This window comes from Caretta caretta, chromosome 7 (assembly GCF_965140235.1).
Source record: "Caretta caretta isolate rCarCar2 chromosome 7, rCarCar1.hap1, whole genome shotgun sequence".
Classification (NCBI taxonomy): Eukaryota; Metazoa; Chordata; order Testudines; family Cheloniidae; genus Caretta; species Caretta caretta.
The window spans coordinates 77,098,722-77,114,405 of record NC_134212.1 but is presented as its reverse complement, the minus strand read 5'-3'; the positions used below and the strand labels follow the sequence as shown (position 1 = coordinate 77,114,405).

The 15,684-nt window shown below is 40.9% G+C and overlaps 1 protein-coding gene across 16 annotated transcripts in view; it reads left to right on the top strand.

Annotated features, from left to right (window-relative positions):
• Positions 1-15,684, top strand: part of ANK3 (ankyrin 3) — a 558,892-nt gene that overhangs the window by 418,824 nt on the left and 124,384 nt on the right. For all 16 annotated transcript variants that reach the window (XM_075130811.1, XM_048856231.2, XM_075130812.1 and 13 more), the window contains 5 exons: positions 53-250; positions 1,115-1,213; positions 1,988-2,086; positions 8,026-8,223; positions 12,541-12,639. In XM_075130811.1, the coding sequence (XP_074986912.1) occupies positions 53-250; positions 1,115-1,213; positions 1,988-2,086; positions 8,026-8,223; positions 12,541-12,639 (693 nt within the window). The remainder of the gene's footprint in view (positions 1-52; positions 251-1,114; positions 1,214-1,987; positions 2,087-8,025; positions 8,224-12,540; positions 12,640-15,684) is intronic.

Genomic DNA, 15,684 nt, shown 5'->3' with positions numbered 1-15,684 from the left:
AAATAATGTCCTTATGCAGATTGTCCTGTATTCCTGTCATCTTTATATTTAGGATGACCAAACGCCACTACACATTTCTGCCCGATTGGGAAAAGCTGATATAGTGCAGCAGTTGTTACAGCAAGGAGCATCTCCAAATGCAGCCACTACTTCTGGGTATACACCACTACATCTTGCTGCTCGAGAGGGACATGAAGATGTAGCCTCAGTTCTTTTGGATCATGGTGCATCTTTATCTATAATTACAAAGGTAAGGGAGTTGTAGAAGTGATTGCTTGAATGCTTTAAAAGGTTTTGTAATAGTTGCCAGTGAATTAGGTGCAGGATTCACATGTGCATACCAAGTGACATAGGAATTAACCACATTCTATTATCTAGGAGGATAACATGTTTTCACTTCTATGCTTGATTTATAACACAGTCTCGTGATAAAAACATATTGATTTTTTTAGTGTCATGGATCAGTTGTTCTCATGGATATCTATAATCTGCTTTGATAGACTTGTCTAATGTTTAAAGGCTAAACTCAGCACATTTGTCTACCAATGCCTATCGTGTGTGATGAACATTGGCTGGCAGAAGTGCAACATGAACTCCAGAGATGGAATACTAATTTCTAGGTTGTTTACATAAGATAGAAACATTTCTACTCTTCCAAATGACAAAATGTCTGCCCTTTTCCAGGCAACCTATGATCATGATTCCATTTGGGCGTATATTGATTTCATAGTGAAAGGAGTGCACAGCTGAAATTTTCACCAAGTGGCGTAGATATGAGTGGTTCCAAAACCATGTCTGGGGCCCCTGTTGACCCGTGGAGCACTTGCTGGTAGTCAATGGAAAGCTGCTCTGATTACATAGTTGGTTGCTGCTCCTTGTTTTCAGCTGCTTCAATGGGTGTCTGGGCTTTTCCCTGCAAAGAAGAACCTCCAGGCCCATGAAGGCATTTGGAAATAAACAAGAGACAGACTAGCTGCACCTACTATGGTTCACAGCTATGTAAGAGAAGGAAAGGAGTAACGTGATAGGCCAGAGCCACCTGTGTTACTGGAATTGCCAGACACATCTGGGAGAGGAATGTCCAAGGTCATCATGTAGCCTTTTTCTCTTACAGAAAGGGTTTACTCCTCTGCATGTAGCTGCAAAATATGGAAAAATTGAAGTAGCCAACCTTCTGCTTCAGAAGAATGCATCTCCAGATGCTGCTGGAAAGGTAGGACAGAAAAGGCCAACTTTCATGTACATACCCATGTACCATAATACCACAGCAGCTATTTACTATCACACAAGCACTTGCTAATATCCACTACCAAAATTTTGGATTTAATTGAAATCTTCTGTTCATCATCATGTAGCTATATCCCAGTAAGGTCAGCAATCCCATGAGAAATGGATTTTAACATCATTAAGGGCAATACTGTCACTTCTTTCATGTGTCCACCCAGGGAAATAAGAAAGTGCAAAGCGCTTCTTGTCTCCCCTGCTCAGCCAGAGCACAGGGAAGAGATCAGGGGGACAGGACTCTGCTCTCCCATCCCCCACACTGGTGAGCAGGGAACGGGAAGAGCCAAGGCTTCGCAATATGACAGTGCTGAGCCAGCATGGACAGGAAAATGGAATGGATCAATGGTGGTTTACTTACACCCTGGGGCAAAGGGAAACTAAGACAGGAGCTATGATTCAAATTCCCAATTCCTTTCCTGGTCTGCTCCTGGGGCAGTCAGATATGTTCTTCCCCATCCCTCTGACCCTGGGCAAAGTCACGATCTCACCCTAAATAAGCGTGTGAGCAGGGTGTTCACAGACAAGGAACAGCTTTTGTCTGTTCTAATGTGTGTTGTCTCAAAAGTTCATGGAGAATTTGGAAACAGAAATAAATAATATCACTGTGTTCTCACCGTATCTAATTTAACCTAATTCTCTGCACTCCTGTGTTTTCACTGATGGTAGTTATAACAATGCTTGTTTGTTCTGCATGTGTTTTTAGAGTGGTTTAACTCCACTCCACGTAGCTGCACACTACGATAATCAGAAAGTGGCACTTCTGCTCTTGGACCAGGGAGCTTCACCTCACGCATCTGCAAAGGTACAAACGTTGGTCAATGTAAGGGAACAGCAGACATGCTTTTGATATTGTTTTTTCCCATTATCTCAGCATTATTCATTATGGCTTCCAGTTACAGTGCGCCCTGTTGACCCTATTCATTAATGTCTTTCATCCACATAAGGATCTGTAGGCTCGTAGAATGACTCAGTGGAGGGGGAAAGAGTGGCAACCAACAAGTTCTTTTCCCCCAAAGGATAGGGTTTATAACAAGGAAGTAGAATTAGTTAACAAAATAGAACCCTCAACCCCACCCAGCTTGGGTTTTAATCAGGTACCAGGACCACTGAGTATGGAGCCCATCCTGCCTCCCGCTGGGCATTCTCCCTAACACTGTCTCACATGCAACCACCTTTATATCCCTTCCCCTTAGCATCTGTGCTAAGGTAGGTGGGGGGAAATGATCTGGGGTTAACTCCCTGTTCAGCGGACACCAGGTAATAGCCCTGCACTTTGTCACAGCATCCTTTTAGGAAAAAAGATTACGGTGAGATTTGTCAGTTTGAGCATTAGTATTCTTCATAAGCATTTCTGTAGCACAGCAAATGGATCTCATTACAGTATTTAGAAATAGAAAAATATAGCCCTGAACAGATTGCAATTTAATGTAGACAAGACAAAGCAAAACACAGCACAAGAATTCAGGTTGGCGGGGAGCACCGGGGGCGGGGGAGGATAGGGGTGATATAGAGAGAGCAACATCTGCATGAATGAGCCTAAAAATATTGGTGTATGAATATAAAACTTAAAAAGGGGTGTGGGAAGTCCAATGTGCCTGAATCCGTGATGGACTCTTCTGAATGTCCCGCAGCATCCCTTGGACTCAGAAAGCCCAGGGTAATGCAGTTTTCTACATCTGCCATTTATAACCAGTGTGTCAACATCAGTAAAATAAAACAGGCCTGAAGCATGTTTGGATACTATGGTGATGGGCATAGTCCTAAACAGCATCCCAACAACAAATATTGAAGATGAAGATTGTGTGCAGAGGCCAAAATTGTATATGCACAAACTACACCTCTTGATTGTCTTCCTCTGCAGTGGGACCAAATGCAGACATGACACACAAAGACTTTCTGCATGTCTAAAGAGGAGGCAGATCACAGGGGGAAATGTAGTCTCTTATACATCGTATTTCATTGACATCAGGTGGCACCTCTCACATGCCCCCTCATAGCCTCAAGGTGGCCCTGCAAGGAGCCCCCTGCCTCAGTTTTACCTTTAAGGGGCTTCTTCAGTAATGCACACAACAGAACAGTTTTGCAGGCCCTTCAGCCAGGATTCTATTTATTTTCCAAGAAACACAAACCAGAAAGAAAACAACAACATAAAGCAAGTCCCAGATTTCTCTGCTGGAGCCTGCTTGCTCGCAGCAGCCTTTGTACTCCATTCTGATCTGTCTGAGCGTGAGCACACACACAAACACACTGTCCTCTCTACAGCTTCCTACCCTCCTCTATAGGGGAATCAGCTGGTCCCTGCTCAGGTGTTCCTCCGGAGTAACCAGGGTTGGCTGGCCGTCTGTCCCTTAAGGGCCAAGACACCTTGTTCAGTCACATAATGTGAAGTGCATGATGGAAGTAAAGTTAAATAAACAAAGTAACAATGGTAAAGCCAAAAATCAGTAACTCCTATAGGGATGTACCAACACAATGCCCCAGGAAGTGAACTGGGGTGATCTCTGATCTTTTTCCATCCCAGCACAGTGATTTTAAATGCAGCAGTGAAAGAAACGTCCTTCTGCAGGTGACTAGAAATTACTGACCTAGTTTTTGCTGAAAGAAACAAAACTGTCGTAGAGAATGGCTCTCCCACATGGTCACGAACTGTGGCTTCACCAAATGCCAATAGCTTCTGAAGCCCAAACCAAAATGATAAAATTACAGTATAAAGATAACTAGAGTCTCATATTAGGTCACCTCAATCACACATCTGTAACCAAATGGGTTAGCAGCTGCCACTTGTGGTTTTTGGTGCTAGCTGTCAGGCTTCTTAAAACACAACATTTGTTAGTATTTTACAGCAAGTGAACCACAGCAATACACTGAGTTGAGCATAAATACTAACTGAAATTAACAATAGCATGCTTATGGCCTTAGGCGATATGCTGTGCAGTCAACTAATAGATGATGTGATCATGGGGCAGATGAACTCCCATTCCTTTTGTAAATTCAGTCTGATAAATAAATGTGTAATGTCGTATAGATCATCATTAGCAACACAATCAGCTTCTTCAACAATTGTTTTAGCCCTGCTGTACCTCTTTAATATTGACCTTTTGACTGTCCCATCAGACTGGCATTACAATATTCACTTCAAAAAGTGATCTGTGAAAGAGGGAATTAACTGATTAGTTGTAGTCCCAGACCCCAGGTGCAACTAAAAACTGGGATGGACAGTTGCTTCTGACATTGCTGTATTTTGCTCTACGCCTGCTTCTTTTTACAGTGTTTATTCTGGGTCTTTGGTAGCAGCAGTTAATTTGAGTTCACTATTCATTTTGCAATCCTTCTCCTTAATTCTCTTCTCTAGTTTTCAGTTGCCATCTCTGTCTGTCTGTCCTTACGCTTGTCCCTTGTTTTTTCCTGTTACAGTCAGAATAATCAAAGTCTTCCCCCCAAACATCTCCCTTCCCCTGCAAGTCTATTTATTGTGGTAGAGTTGGGTCCTTATCATGAGGATAAGATGCAGATTGAGAGTGAGCTGAATTTTTACTTGGATGTTCAGCTCTCTATTTGCGTAATCTTGGCAACCTACAACTTTCAGTTTCACCGAGTAAAATACAGTTATGAACATACGAAGATGCATTTGCAAAAAAGTAATCTCTGCCTTTTTGCAAGATGTACAAAATGCACTGGTTTTCCTTCACATGTTAGAGGCTGGACTTATTTGTGAAGCTATTAGGCACATAACCAGATATATTTTTAGCTGTTCTATATGATTCTCTTGTGCTGAAAGTCCTTTTTACTCTTTTTAAGAATGTGAACTATTTTTCAAATGAAAATAGAATTTATTAACTCTGTACTTCCTTTTATTTATGTATTGCCTCTGTGTCAGAAGCTTGGCTGTAGGAGGCATGTAGCCAATGGCTAGGAATATGCACGCACTTTTGTGCTCGGTCCATAGCTAGACTCAGAAATGTTTTATGTTTGGCATCAGACTGAGCTGGATGTCCTTGATGGGGTTGGAGAGAAAGGAAACAGTTCTTTCTCTTTGGTCAGAAGGATTGTAAACTGTACCCAGCCAATATTTGATCTGAAGGCTAGTTGCCTTCAGGCGATAGTAATTGGCTTTCCACTCCCTCCTTGCTCAGTGGCGTTAGCTCACTAAAGTCAGAAAAATATTTTTTTTTTCACAGACAGTAGTTTTTGGTCCTACAGCTAGGAACCAAGTTCAAGACCCTGGTTTACATTCAGTTTAAACAAGGTCTCAGCTAAACCAGTGTCTAATACAGTTTTTACAACAGCCAGTGTAGAAAAGTTAAAACTGGTTAGAACAGTGCTGAAAGTTTGTGTTCTATCATTGACCCTGTCTGTCTCTTTTCTGGGTTAATGCTAACAAAACACTGGTGTAACCATGCATGCCCCTGTGTGTTCTGTGTTCCGCTTGCACACAACAGTCAGGACCTTGGTTCCTGTGGAGTACTGCTTAGCTACCCCTGGAGGCACAAGCTCAAAGAGCGAATTCACCTCCAGAGGATATGCAGTTTTCAGCCACGAGAGGACTGACTCTGACCTGCTCATCAGGACAGGCAGTCTCATGCCCCTAGGAAGAGCTGAAGCTGTGAAGGGCAAATAGGTGGGATACAGGCAAAAATACAGGAGTTTAAAAATATTTTTTTTTGTCTGTTACCTCAGCAGCACACAGCAGGAAGTGGAGTGGGTTTCATCAGAGTGTGGGAGGAAGGCATCTTATTTCCGTACTCAATGGACAGTTTCTGCCTTTGAGCATATCCCACAATCACTTCCCTCAAGGAAATTATATGAGATCAGGAGATCTAGTGGGAATGGGGAAACAAGTCAAGCATTGGTGCCATTGAGTGAGAGCGTAGATTTTGTGGGTTTCTGGCAGTTGTTCTTCCACTGTGAAAGGGGAACAGGTTCTTCTCCTACCTGAAAAGGGGAGTTGGGTCCTATTTTGAGCTGAGTCCTATTTTAAGCTGGGTTTGTTTCCAAAGCTGGTAGGGGTTCAGGCCCATGTAGTTTGGAATATTCATGGTACTTGCTATATGGCTCCATCCAGCTGGAATCCCACTTCTTTAAAAGCGCGCTCTCTCTCGCTCGCTCTCACTCCTTCCCTCTCACACACATACACTTTTCCAATAGTTTTAAAATTAAGATTAACACACTATTTCTAGAAGACTAACAGGACCAGAAGCAATAAGCATCATTGTCAGTATCCAAAGGCTGGCCATGCCCCTGACCAGTGTGTTATCCATGGTTCTTAAATCTGTTTAGCTGATTTAGGCTATGTCTCTACTACGGACCTTACAGCGGCACAGCTGTACCGTTGCAGCTGTATGGTCTCCTGTGTAGCCACTCTATGCTGGCAGGAGAGAGCTCACCCACCAGCATAATTAAACACCTCCAAACAACAAGTGGTAGCTATGTCAGTGGGAGACACTCGTTTTTGTCGGTGAAACTTATTCTTGGTCAGGGGTGTGAAAAAACACACAAAAGTTTTGCCAACAAAAGTGCTAGTGTAGACAAAGCCTCACATCTATTGATTTAATAAATGCTTAAAGAAACTTAGGACTTGTCTTCATGAATAGTTAGTGCACAACAAGCTGGGATGTGAAAGTACATCACACTCGCACACAGCAATTAAACACCTGCAGCTGGCCTTGTCAGCTGACTCAGGCTTGGGCTGCAGGGCTGCTTAATTACCGGGTAGCTGCTCAGACTCCAGCCTAAGCCTGAACATCTACGCAGCAATTAAACAGCTGTGGAGCCTGAGCCCTGCAAGCCTGAGTCAGCTGACCCAGGCCAGCCACAGATGTTTAATTGTTGTGTAGACATACCCTTAGTGTCTGTGTGGACCCTGCTACATTGCACTAAAGGGTAACGTGCCTTGAAACTGCTAAACTTTTAGTACATGGTAGTAGTGTCCTCCCAGCCATTTAGTGTGCTGTATAACTAGCCATGTAGACAAGCCCTTTGTGTGTAAAACAACTTAAAGGTTTTCTGCTAAATCCTGTCCTTCCTTTTGAACTCTAAGATTATTCTGTATAGTTGAAATTGCATTGAGATACTCAGAGATGGACTGATTAGAAATACCTGGATGCACGGATTAGAAAGAAGGAAAGAGTTCAGGGATATGAAACCAGAAGTTCATATTGACGTATCCTTTTCTGGCCCAAAATAGGGTGTCTAAAACTGCCTTCCACCAAGATTAGGACAAACTTTGCAATAAAGTTTGTGTTAAAAGAAAGACTGACCCCAATTCATATATATAATACTCTGGTTCATACCGGGAAGTGAAGAAAACAAACACTAACAGCTGTTCTTAGTGACTAAACATGCACATGTATCTAATAGCGAATCCCATCCCTTTATACATTACAGAGATAATATGTACTTAGGCCTTTAAGGAAAAGTAGCAAATAACTATGAAAGGTGGCTCAAACGGTTATGAAGTCTTTGTTTGTAGATTGCACTGCTCTATATTAGGGCTACATTTTCCACATTTAGAAAGTGTCATTCAAATTTCTTTTAATTCTCTTATATACAGACATGATTTTAAAATAGTTATTAAAGTTTTGATGTGTCGCTTTTTAATATGGTCAAATTTTAAGCTCATTCATGTCAGGACTGAATTTTTAGAACTGATCATTTAGGATAATAAAATCAAGTATGTACAGAAAAGTAATTTACTGTGGTATTTCACAGATGAGCCTGTACTCAAATGTTTTATATTGACAGAATGGTTATACACCACTGCACATAGCTGCCAAGAAAAACCAGATGGATATAGCGACTACATTGCTTGAATATGGTGCTGATGCTAATGCTATTACCAGACAGGGTATTGCCCCTGTACATCTTGCATCCCAGGAAGGCCATGTGGACATGGTGTCATTGCTTCTTACTAGAAATGCTAATGTGAATCTTAGCAACAAGGTAAGTTTGCATTTATTTATTTATTTTTGCACTCAGGAAAAAAAAATATGGTGACTAGTAAGAAAAGGGGCTAACAAGTGAATTTTGCATCATCTGATTCTATGAGATTTGAAATTTACATACTTTGACAAGTCAAACCAATCTAAGTACATTCTTTGATAATGTTACCAGCCCGGTGGATGGGGGGAACTGTAGATGTGATACATCTTGGTTTTAGTAAGGCTTTTGACAGTCCCACATGACATTTTCAGTAGCAAACTAGGGAAATAAAGTCTAGACGAAATTACAGTAAGTTGGGTACAAAACTGGTTGACAGACAGTACTCAAAGAGTAGTTATCAATGGTTCACTGTCAAACTGAGGGGATGTATCTAATGGGGGTCAGCATGGGTCTGTCCTGAGTCTTGTATTATTCAATATTTTCATTAGTGACTTAAATAACAAAGTGGAGAATATGCTTATGAAATTTGCGGATGACACCAAGCCGGGGGAGGGGGGTTTGAGGACAGAACAAAACAAATTCAAAAACTGAATTTGACAAACTAGAGAATTGGGCTGTCATCAACAAGATGACATTCAGTAAAGACATGTGAAAAGTACTACCCTTAGGAAGAAAAAATCAAATGCACAACTACAAAATGGGGAATAACTGTTAGGTGGTTCATAGTGGGTCACAAATTGAATATGAGTCAACAATGTGATGCAGTTGCAAAAAAGGCTAATATAATTTTGGGGTGTATTAGCAGGAATGTCATAGACATGGGACATGGGAGGTAAGACATGGGAGGTAATTGTCCACCTCTACTCAGCTCTGGTGAGGCCTCAGCTGGAGTACTGTGTCCAGCTCTAGGCCCCACTCTTTAGGAATTGTGTGGACTAAGTGGAGAGTCCGGAGGACAGCAACAAAAAAAACAAAAGGTTTAGAAAACCCAACCTTAAGAGGAAAAATTTTAAAAAATGGGTACATTTAGTCTTGAGAAAGGAAGAGAGAGGGGGGAACTGATAACTGCTTCAAATATATAAAGGGCTGTAATAAAGAGGATGGTGAGCAATTGTTCTCCATGTGCACTGAAGGCAGGACAAGAAGCAACTGGCTTAATGTGGTGCAAGGGAGATTTGGGTTAGATATTAGGAAAAACTTTGTAACTATAAGGATGGTTAATAGCTTACCAAGTGGAATAGCTTACCAAGGTAGGTTGTGGAATCTCCATCATTGGGGAGGTTTTGAAGAATAGGTTGGACAAACACTTGTCATGGGGAGTCTAAGCTGACTTGGTCCTCCCTCAGTGCAGGGGGCTGGACTAGATGTCTTGAGGTCCCTTCCAGCTCTACATTTCTGTGATTCTATGAAAAGCACACAGGTGTTTGAATTTGTCATCATTTCTTCTAGCAGAAAATAGAACATAGTAGCTGCAATATTAGATCAGACCAATTGTCCATTTTTCTGGTATCCTGTCTTTGACATTCTCCAGTACCAGATGCTTCATATGAATATGTAAACCCTCCCCGTCTCCCCCATAATGGACAATTCTGTTGTAACATGCCTATTGGGGAAGTTTCTTCTTGACTCCAGGTTATTAGTGGGCTTGGCTCCCGCCATTTTATCAGATCTCTACATGTGCCTCCCATTAAGCAGTAGTAGCACCTAACTTTGTCAAGAGAAGCTGATTTTTTTATGGGCTATCAGCAGTATGGTTGTCTGAGATTTTGTTCTTAATGTAAGCGATTCCACTTCCCACGGGGCATTCCATTATAGCACTGCGACTTTCCACATGCTTTCTCCTGGGAATTGGAAAGGAAGTGAACTGATTTTCTGTTTATACATCTGCCAAAGGGTTTACAGCCTGTGAAGTCTACTCAGTGATAATGTCTACAGTAAATGTGCATCCCTAATTCCCTAGATGCCCTCATCTCCATCAGTATAATTGTACAGTGCGGTTTCTGTATGAATTTATCTGACAAGACTAGGAAGATGAGAGTGAGAAATTTCTCACAAAAATCGTTCCTTGCTTTCGGCAGGTGGAATGGCTCAGTGTCCTCTGAGTCTCTGGGTGGGCTTCATATGACACTTGGAAGCCTATGCTTCATTTCTCCTATTCTAACCTTAAAACTATTCATGGTCCTTCATTAGCATCTGTGGCTACCACTAAATACAGATGCTGGCTTTTATGTGGTGACAGACTGTACCTAAAAATAACACCTTGTACCCTCATATTCACCACTTGTAAATGGTTATGATATATTTTGTACAAAGTATGCCTTGTGAGGTATCGTTTGAAAAGTCATAATCTGTTACGTATTACTGTCCTGGTAACGTGTGTACCATCATAATATATGGAGTTATGAGATTTTGCTGTATGTTTGTTACTGAAACACATGAATCTGGGGAATGTCCACAGACTAGCTCTTTAGAAATAACAAGAACTATAAACAAAGAACTGTCCCCTCAAGCTGCACGTATACAGAAGGTGCAAGCAAGAATTTGCAATTCATGTGAAGGACTGAGTGCAGAGCACATAGGCAATGGGGCTGCCTGACCCCATGACACAGCAAGAACTTTTTCAATAAAAAGAGTCAACATATAAAAAGGGGGAACAAAGGCCCCTGGCCACCTCTCTTCCCCCACGTATACTGAAGGCATCAAGATTGTTTGGAGGACAGAAACATCACTGAACTGGAGGGAGGGATCCTAACTGGAAAACTTTCCAGTTAGTACAGACTGCTGTTAGCTTTTGGGTAAGAGAAACCTTATTCCTTCACGTTTGACTTAGCTTGGTAAAGTTTAGGAATTAGACTGGAATTTTATCATTTTATTTCTTTTTGTAACCAATTCTGACCTTTTATGCCTATACCAGTTATTATCAATGAAAATCTGTCTTTCTGTAGTTAATAAACTTATTTTGATGTTTTATCTAAGCCAGTGTGTTTTTGGCTGAAGGGCTTGGGGAATCTACTCAGGTTAACAAGGCCTGGTGCATATTCATTTTCTTTGCTAAAATGACAGAATTTATGAGCTTGTATTGCTTAATAAGTTACTGAGCAGTACAAAACGGTACATGTCTGAGTTGCAAGGCTGGGACTGGGGATATGCAGGTGTCACCCTGTATGTAATTCAAGAGTGGCTGGGCATAGCATTCTGGTATTTGTCTGGGGGTGACTTGCATGCTAGGGGCTGGGGTGACTGGGCGGAGTGGCAGCTTATACAGCAAAGCAGGGCCTAGTGCACACCAGGCTGGAGAGTTAAGGGGGCACAATGATCCACCAGTTCAGACTGTATTCTGGGGCATGTCACATTGGCGCAGCGAACAGGGTGAAATGCACAGCCTGCTGTACTGAGTGAGATTTGCACTTCATACACTGGTGTAATGATTTTAAGTGAGACTTTGTGTGGTGGCTGAATACAACCAAGAAAAGATTACACTTTTGTTATTTTTTATTTGATTATTTCGGGAAAAGGAAATAAGAGCAGAAAAAGCATAAATATGAGAGCGAGCGAAGCAGTTACAAAGTTAGAGCTGTACCGATTGCAGGTAGCAGAAAAAGAGAGAGAACATCAGAGAACCTTGGAGCTAAAGCAACTGGAGGCGGAAGCTCATCAATGAGCCGTGAAAGAGAAGGAAATAACAGCTGCCATAGAACAGCACATCAATGTGCCTTGGAACTGAAAAAACAAGAAGCCTATTTACACATTCATTTTCATATATAAGAGAACACTGTAAATAGCAGGATTTAAATCTGAGTGAGTGAGTGTTACTCCTAGCAAACTGGCAGGAATGTAAACAATTGTTTGATGTTTCTTTTAATCTCATTCATATCAGGAGAGTGAAATAGCCAGGAGAAAATAACCTTGAGCTTTTGTGTTAAAAACCTGTAGTGTAATATCTGCTCCATATTTATTACATAATGTTCCTTGTTTAACTGCTGTACCTTGTATAGGAAACATTAGCTCGCTGTGTATTTTATGCTTTTAAATTGCAGTGTCTCGTAATTGAGCAAATTTAAACAGTAAACAGATAGACAAATTCTGCCCTCATTAACAAGCTGGAACCTCATTAAGATCAGTAAAAAGAAAAGGAGTACTTGTGGCACCTTGCTGTAGCTCACGAAAGCTTATGCTCAAATAAATTTGTTAGTCTCTAAAGTGCCACAAGTACTCCTTTTCTTTTTGCGGATACAGACTAACACGGCTGCTACTCTGAAACCTGTAATTAAGATCAGTGCAATTGTATAAGTGTTGAAGAATTTGGCTCATAATGTTGGCTCATAATGTTAATATGTCTCCTCTGCAAGATGATCATTTGTTGCCCCTAATTTACAGAGTGGACTGACACCACTTCACCTGGCTGCTCAAGAGGACAAAGTCAATGTGGCAGAGGTTCTTGTTAATCAAGGGGCTGTTGTTGATGCAGCAACAAAGGTAAGATTAATCAACACTAACTAATGTGTAAATATACCTGAAGAAAAAAATAGAGAAAATACATTCCACCCGCCTAACGGAAGTGTTTAAAGTCTGTGAGTCCGATTCACCACTACAATACTCCAGGTTTATACTAGTGTAACTGCAGTGATATCAGTGGACTTACATTGGCATGAAACTGAAGTAACAGTGGTGAATCAGCCCCTGTGAATAACCAGCTAGAAAATATACTTAATATATTCAATGTTATCCAACTTTCCTTTACATGGAAAGGACTGTCTGTGGACAGTATATTTATTTTAGCAATCTTGTTTGATGTTTGGATCAGTTTTGATTTAATTCCATTATATTATTGTGTTTTGACTGAAGAAAGTAGGCATCCAGTAGGACTGGACTGCATTCTTCATTTAAGCAAACTTTCATAAATGCCAGAGCTTCCACTATCTTGTTTTTCACCGTGTAATACTGTCCCTTAGCACCCATTAGAGTTCTTTGGTACGTACTACACGTACTCACTCCTGCTCTATCCAACCAGCATTTGAAAAAATAACAACAAAATGGTTATTTAAAGTGTCTTGGGTATCACTGTAAAAACACTCTTTCAGGAGAGCTGTGTTTCAAGCAACATTAACAAAGTAAAAACAAATTAGGCATTCCGGATTATTAGAAATGTTGTGTCCCTTATCATGAGTTCTTGTAAAGAGTAATAGACAGTCAGCAATGCAACCAAAGTCTTCCGCTTATCCTGAGCTAAATACTGAATAATGTAACCTTCCATAAACTATTCTTTGAGTGTTACCAACACTGGCCAGCTGTAGGATGACTCAGTGTTCATGTTTGCACACTTCTGAATTTCTTAGTAGACACTTCCTTTTGCCAAATTATAGCATAGTGAGCTATTTAATGATACAGGCAACTATCTTCTAGGAAACAGAATTGACATCATCAAACTAATTTTGTCCAGCATCCAAAATTCAGATTTGAGCTGGATTCTCATAAAGGAAACATAAGCATACTAAACACTGAGTTGTTCTACCGTACTAATAAAAAGTTTGATTGGAAATTAAATGTATGGTGGCAGGAAATGCTGTGATAATTTATCCTTGTGTATACATCTCTTTGACTTTTATCTAATATAAAATACATACATACAAAAGGCCAAAAATGTCAAACTTGGAAAAGTTTGACACCTAATTCCATATTTAAGCTTCTAAATAAAAGCAGCCTGATTTCCAGAAGTGCCGAGTTCTTACAACTCTCTTAATTTGGAAGGCCACTTTTACTTAGGAGCCTAAATAGGTTGCGAAATCTTAGTCAATCAAACTTGACATTTTTGGCCTAAGCTCCTAAATACAGAAATACAGTAAGGACTGGATTGCGCCTTGACTTGAGAGAGAGTTCAAGGAGCCACCCTTCCTGGCACATCATCTCCAATATGGCGCTGTGGGCTAAAGCCACAATTGAATGCATAGAGTTCTATCTGCATGTGTTGTTTACGCACACTAATGGTATCTATAAGTGACAGTATTATTATAATAATAATTAGCATTTATAGAATGTTCTTCATATTTGAAGCTTATCTAATTCTCAGAGCAGCTCTGTTAGGTAGATAAATCGGGATAATTCCACCTTAAATCAACCCTGATCAAGGCCTTGGGCTGTAGCTAAGGCTAAATCAGTACTAGTTCCTTTATTCTGAAGTCTCTATGAAGGCAGAATGGAACAAATTGCCCCCATAATCTGACCTGCATTACTTTGTGCAAGATCCAGAATAGAAGCTATAGCTGTTCTAAGGTCACTAGTTATTGTGAGGCCAATCCTGCTACCTAAACCGACATTCTAACATTGTATGAGTAGTAATGGAACAGTACACCCCAGCTTACCAGTTACGCCACATCACTGCTCTGCTTAACACACAGCACTCAGATAAGTATATAGTGAGAAGAAGTAAATCTTTAAGAAAGTATAGATATTCAAGTGACAGAAAATTGAAATATTGGAAACAAATGGTTATACTTAAAAGAAAAACATAACGTGTTCAAGAATCTGGACTTACTTAACTAGTTTTTGTCACATCTTATAGAGTAAGAGCTCACCCAGAATCCTTCCATCACATGCTTGGCTGTGATCTTCCCTTCATAAGACAAGTCACACTGTCAGCTTGTCTCCTCAGTGGAAAAGATCTCATGTGTGTCTTCATACCCCCCACCCAGTTACATCCCACAATCCATTGTCTTTACTCATAATCAGGGTGTCCCCTTGGTGGTTGCTTTTTTCCTGTGTGCTTCTTTCCAGTTGATTTAAAAATCTCTTGATTAGCATTTGGCTTAGCCCGTAGATAGGCCTGCATTGTGAAGCGAACAATATGCAATGCACACACAACCATCCCAAGAGAGATAAGAGTCTCTTCCCTCTTACCTGACAGGGTCATGTTTATCACCTTCTAGTGACCTGCTTTAACTTAAGAGTATAATTTTCAGTTCAGATACATTATTCCTTAAATATTATCCATACATACATTTCACAATGATTATGATGACCTATGAGCTCTTGGTGGAGACCTTACATGCCTCTGGTAAACTTAATATGCATATACCTGACCTATAAAACTATAAACACCCCATGCACTCTCTGCCAGTTGGCACCAAGAGGTTCATGGGTCACAATTCCTACCAAATACGCTGTGATAGTGGGCAGGATCATGGCTACATGATCTACATGTGCCATGACTATGACCGTCCCTGCACTGCCTTCCTTAGCCACTGGGCGATTGCTCTGTGAACCAATTGCTTCTGTTGTGGAATGTTCTCAGGCACCTGAGGTAATAGAGCATTCCATCATACATAGCACTACCGTGAGCTTGGGGACCCAGACTGGGCCAGACACCTGGATGGAATTCAGGTCAGCTTGTGGTGCAAAGGTTTTGAATCTGTCTATATGGAAACAAGATCAGGCATCTGCAATACAGCGAACATGCCAGATGCAAAAGCAGATGTTAAGCTTCAGTCATTGCAGCATAAATGCCTGAACCAAAACCCTCTTTGT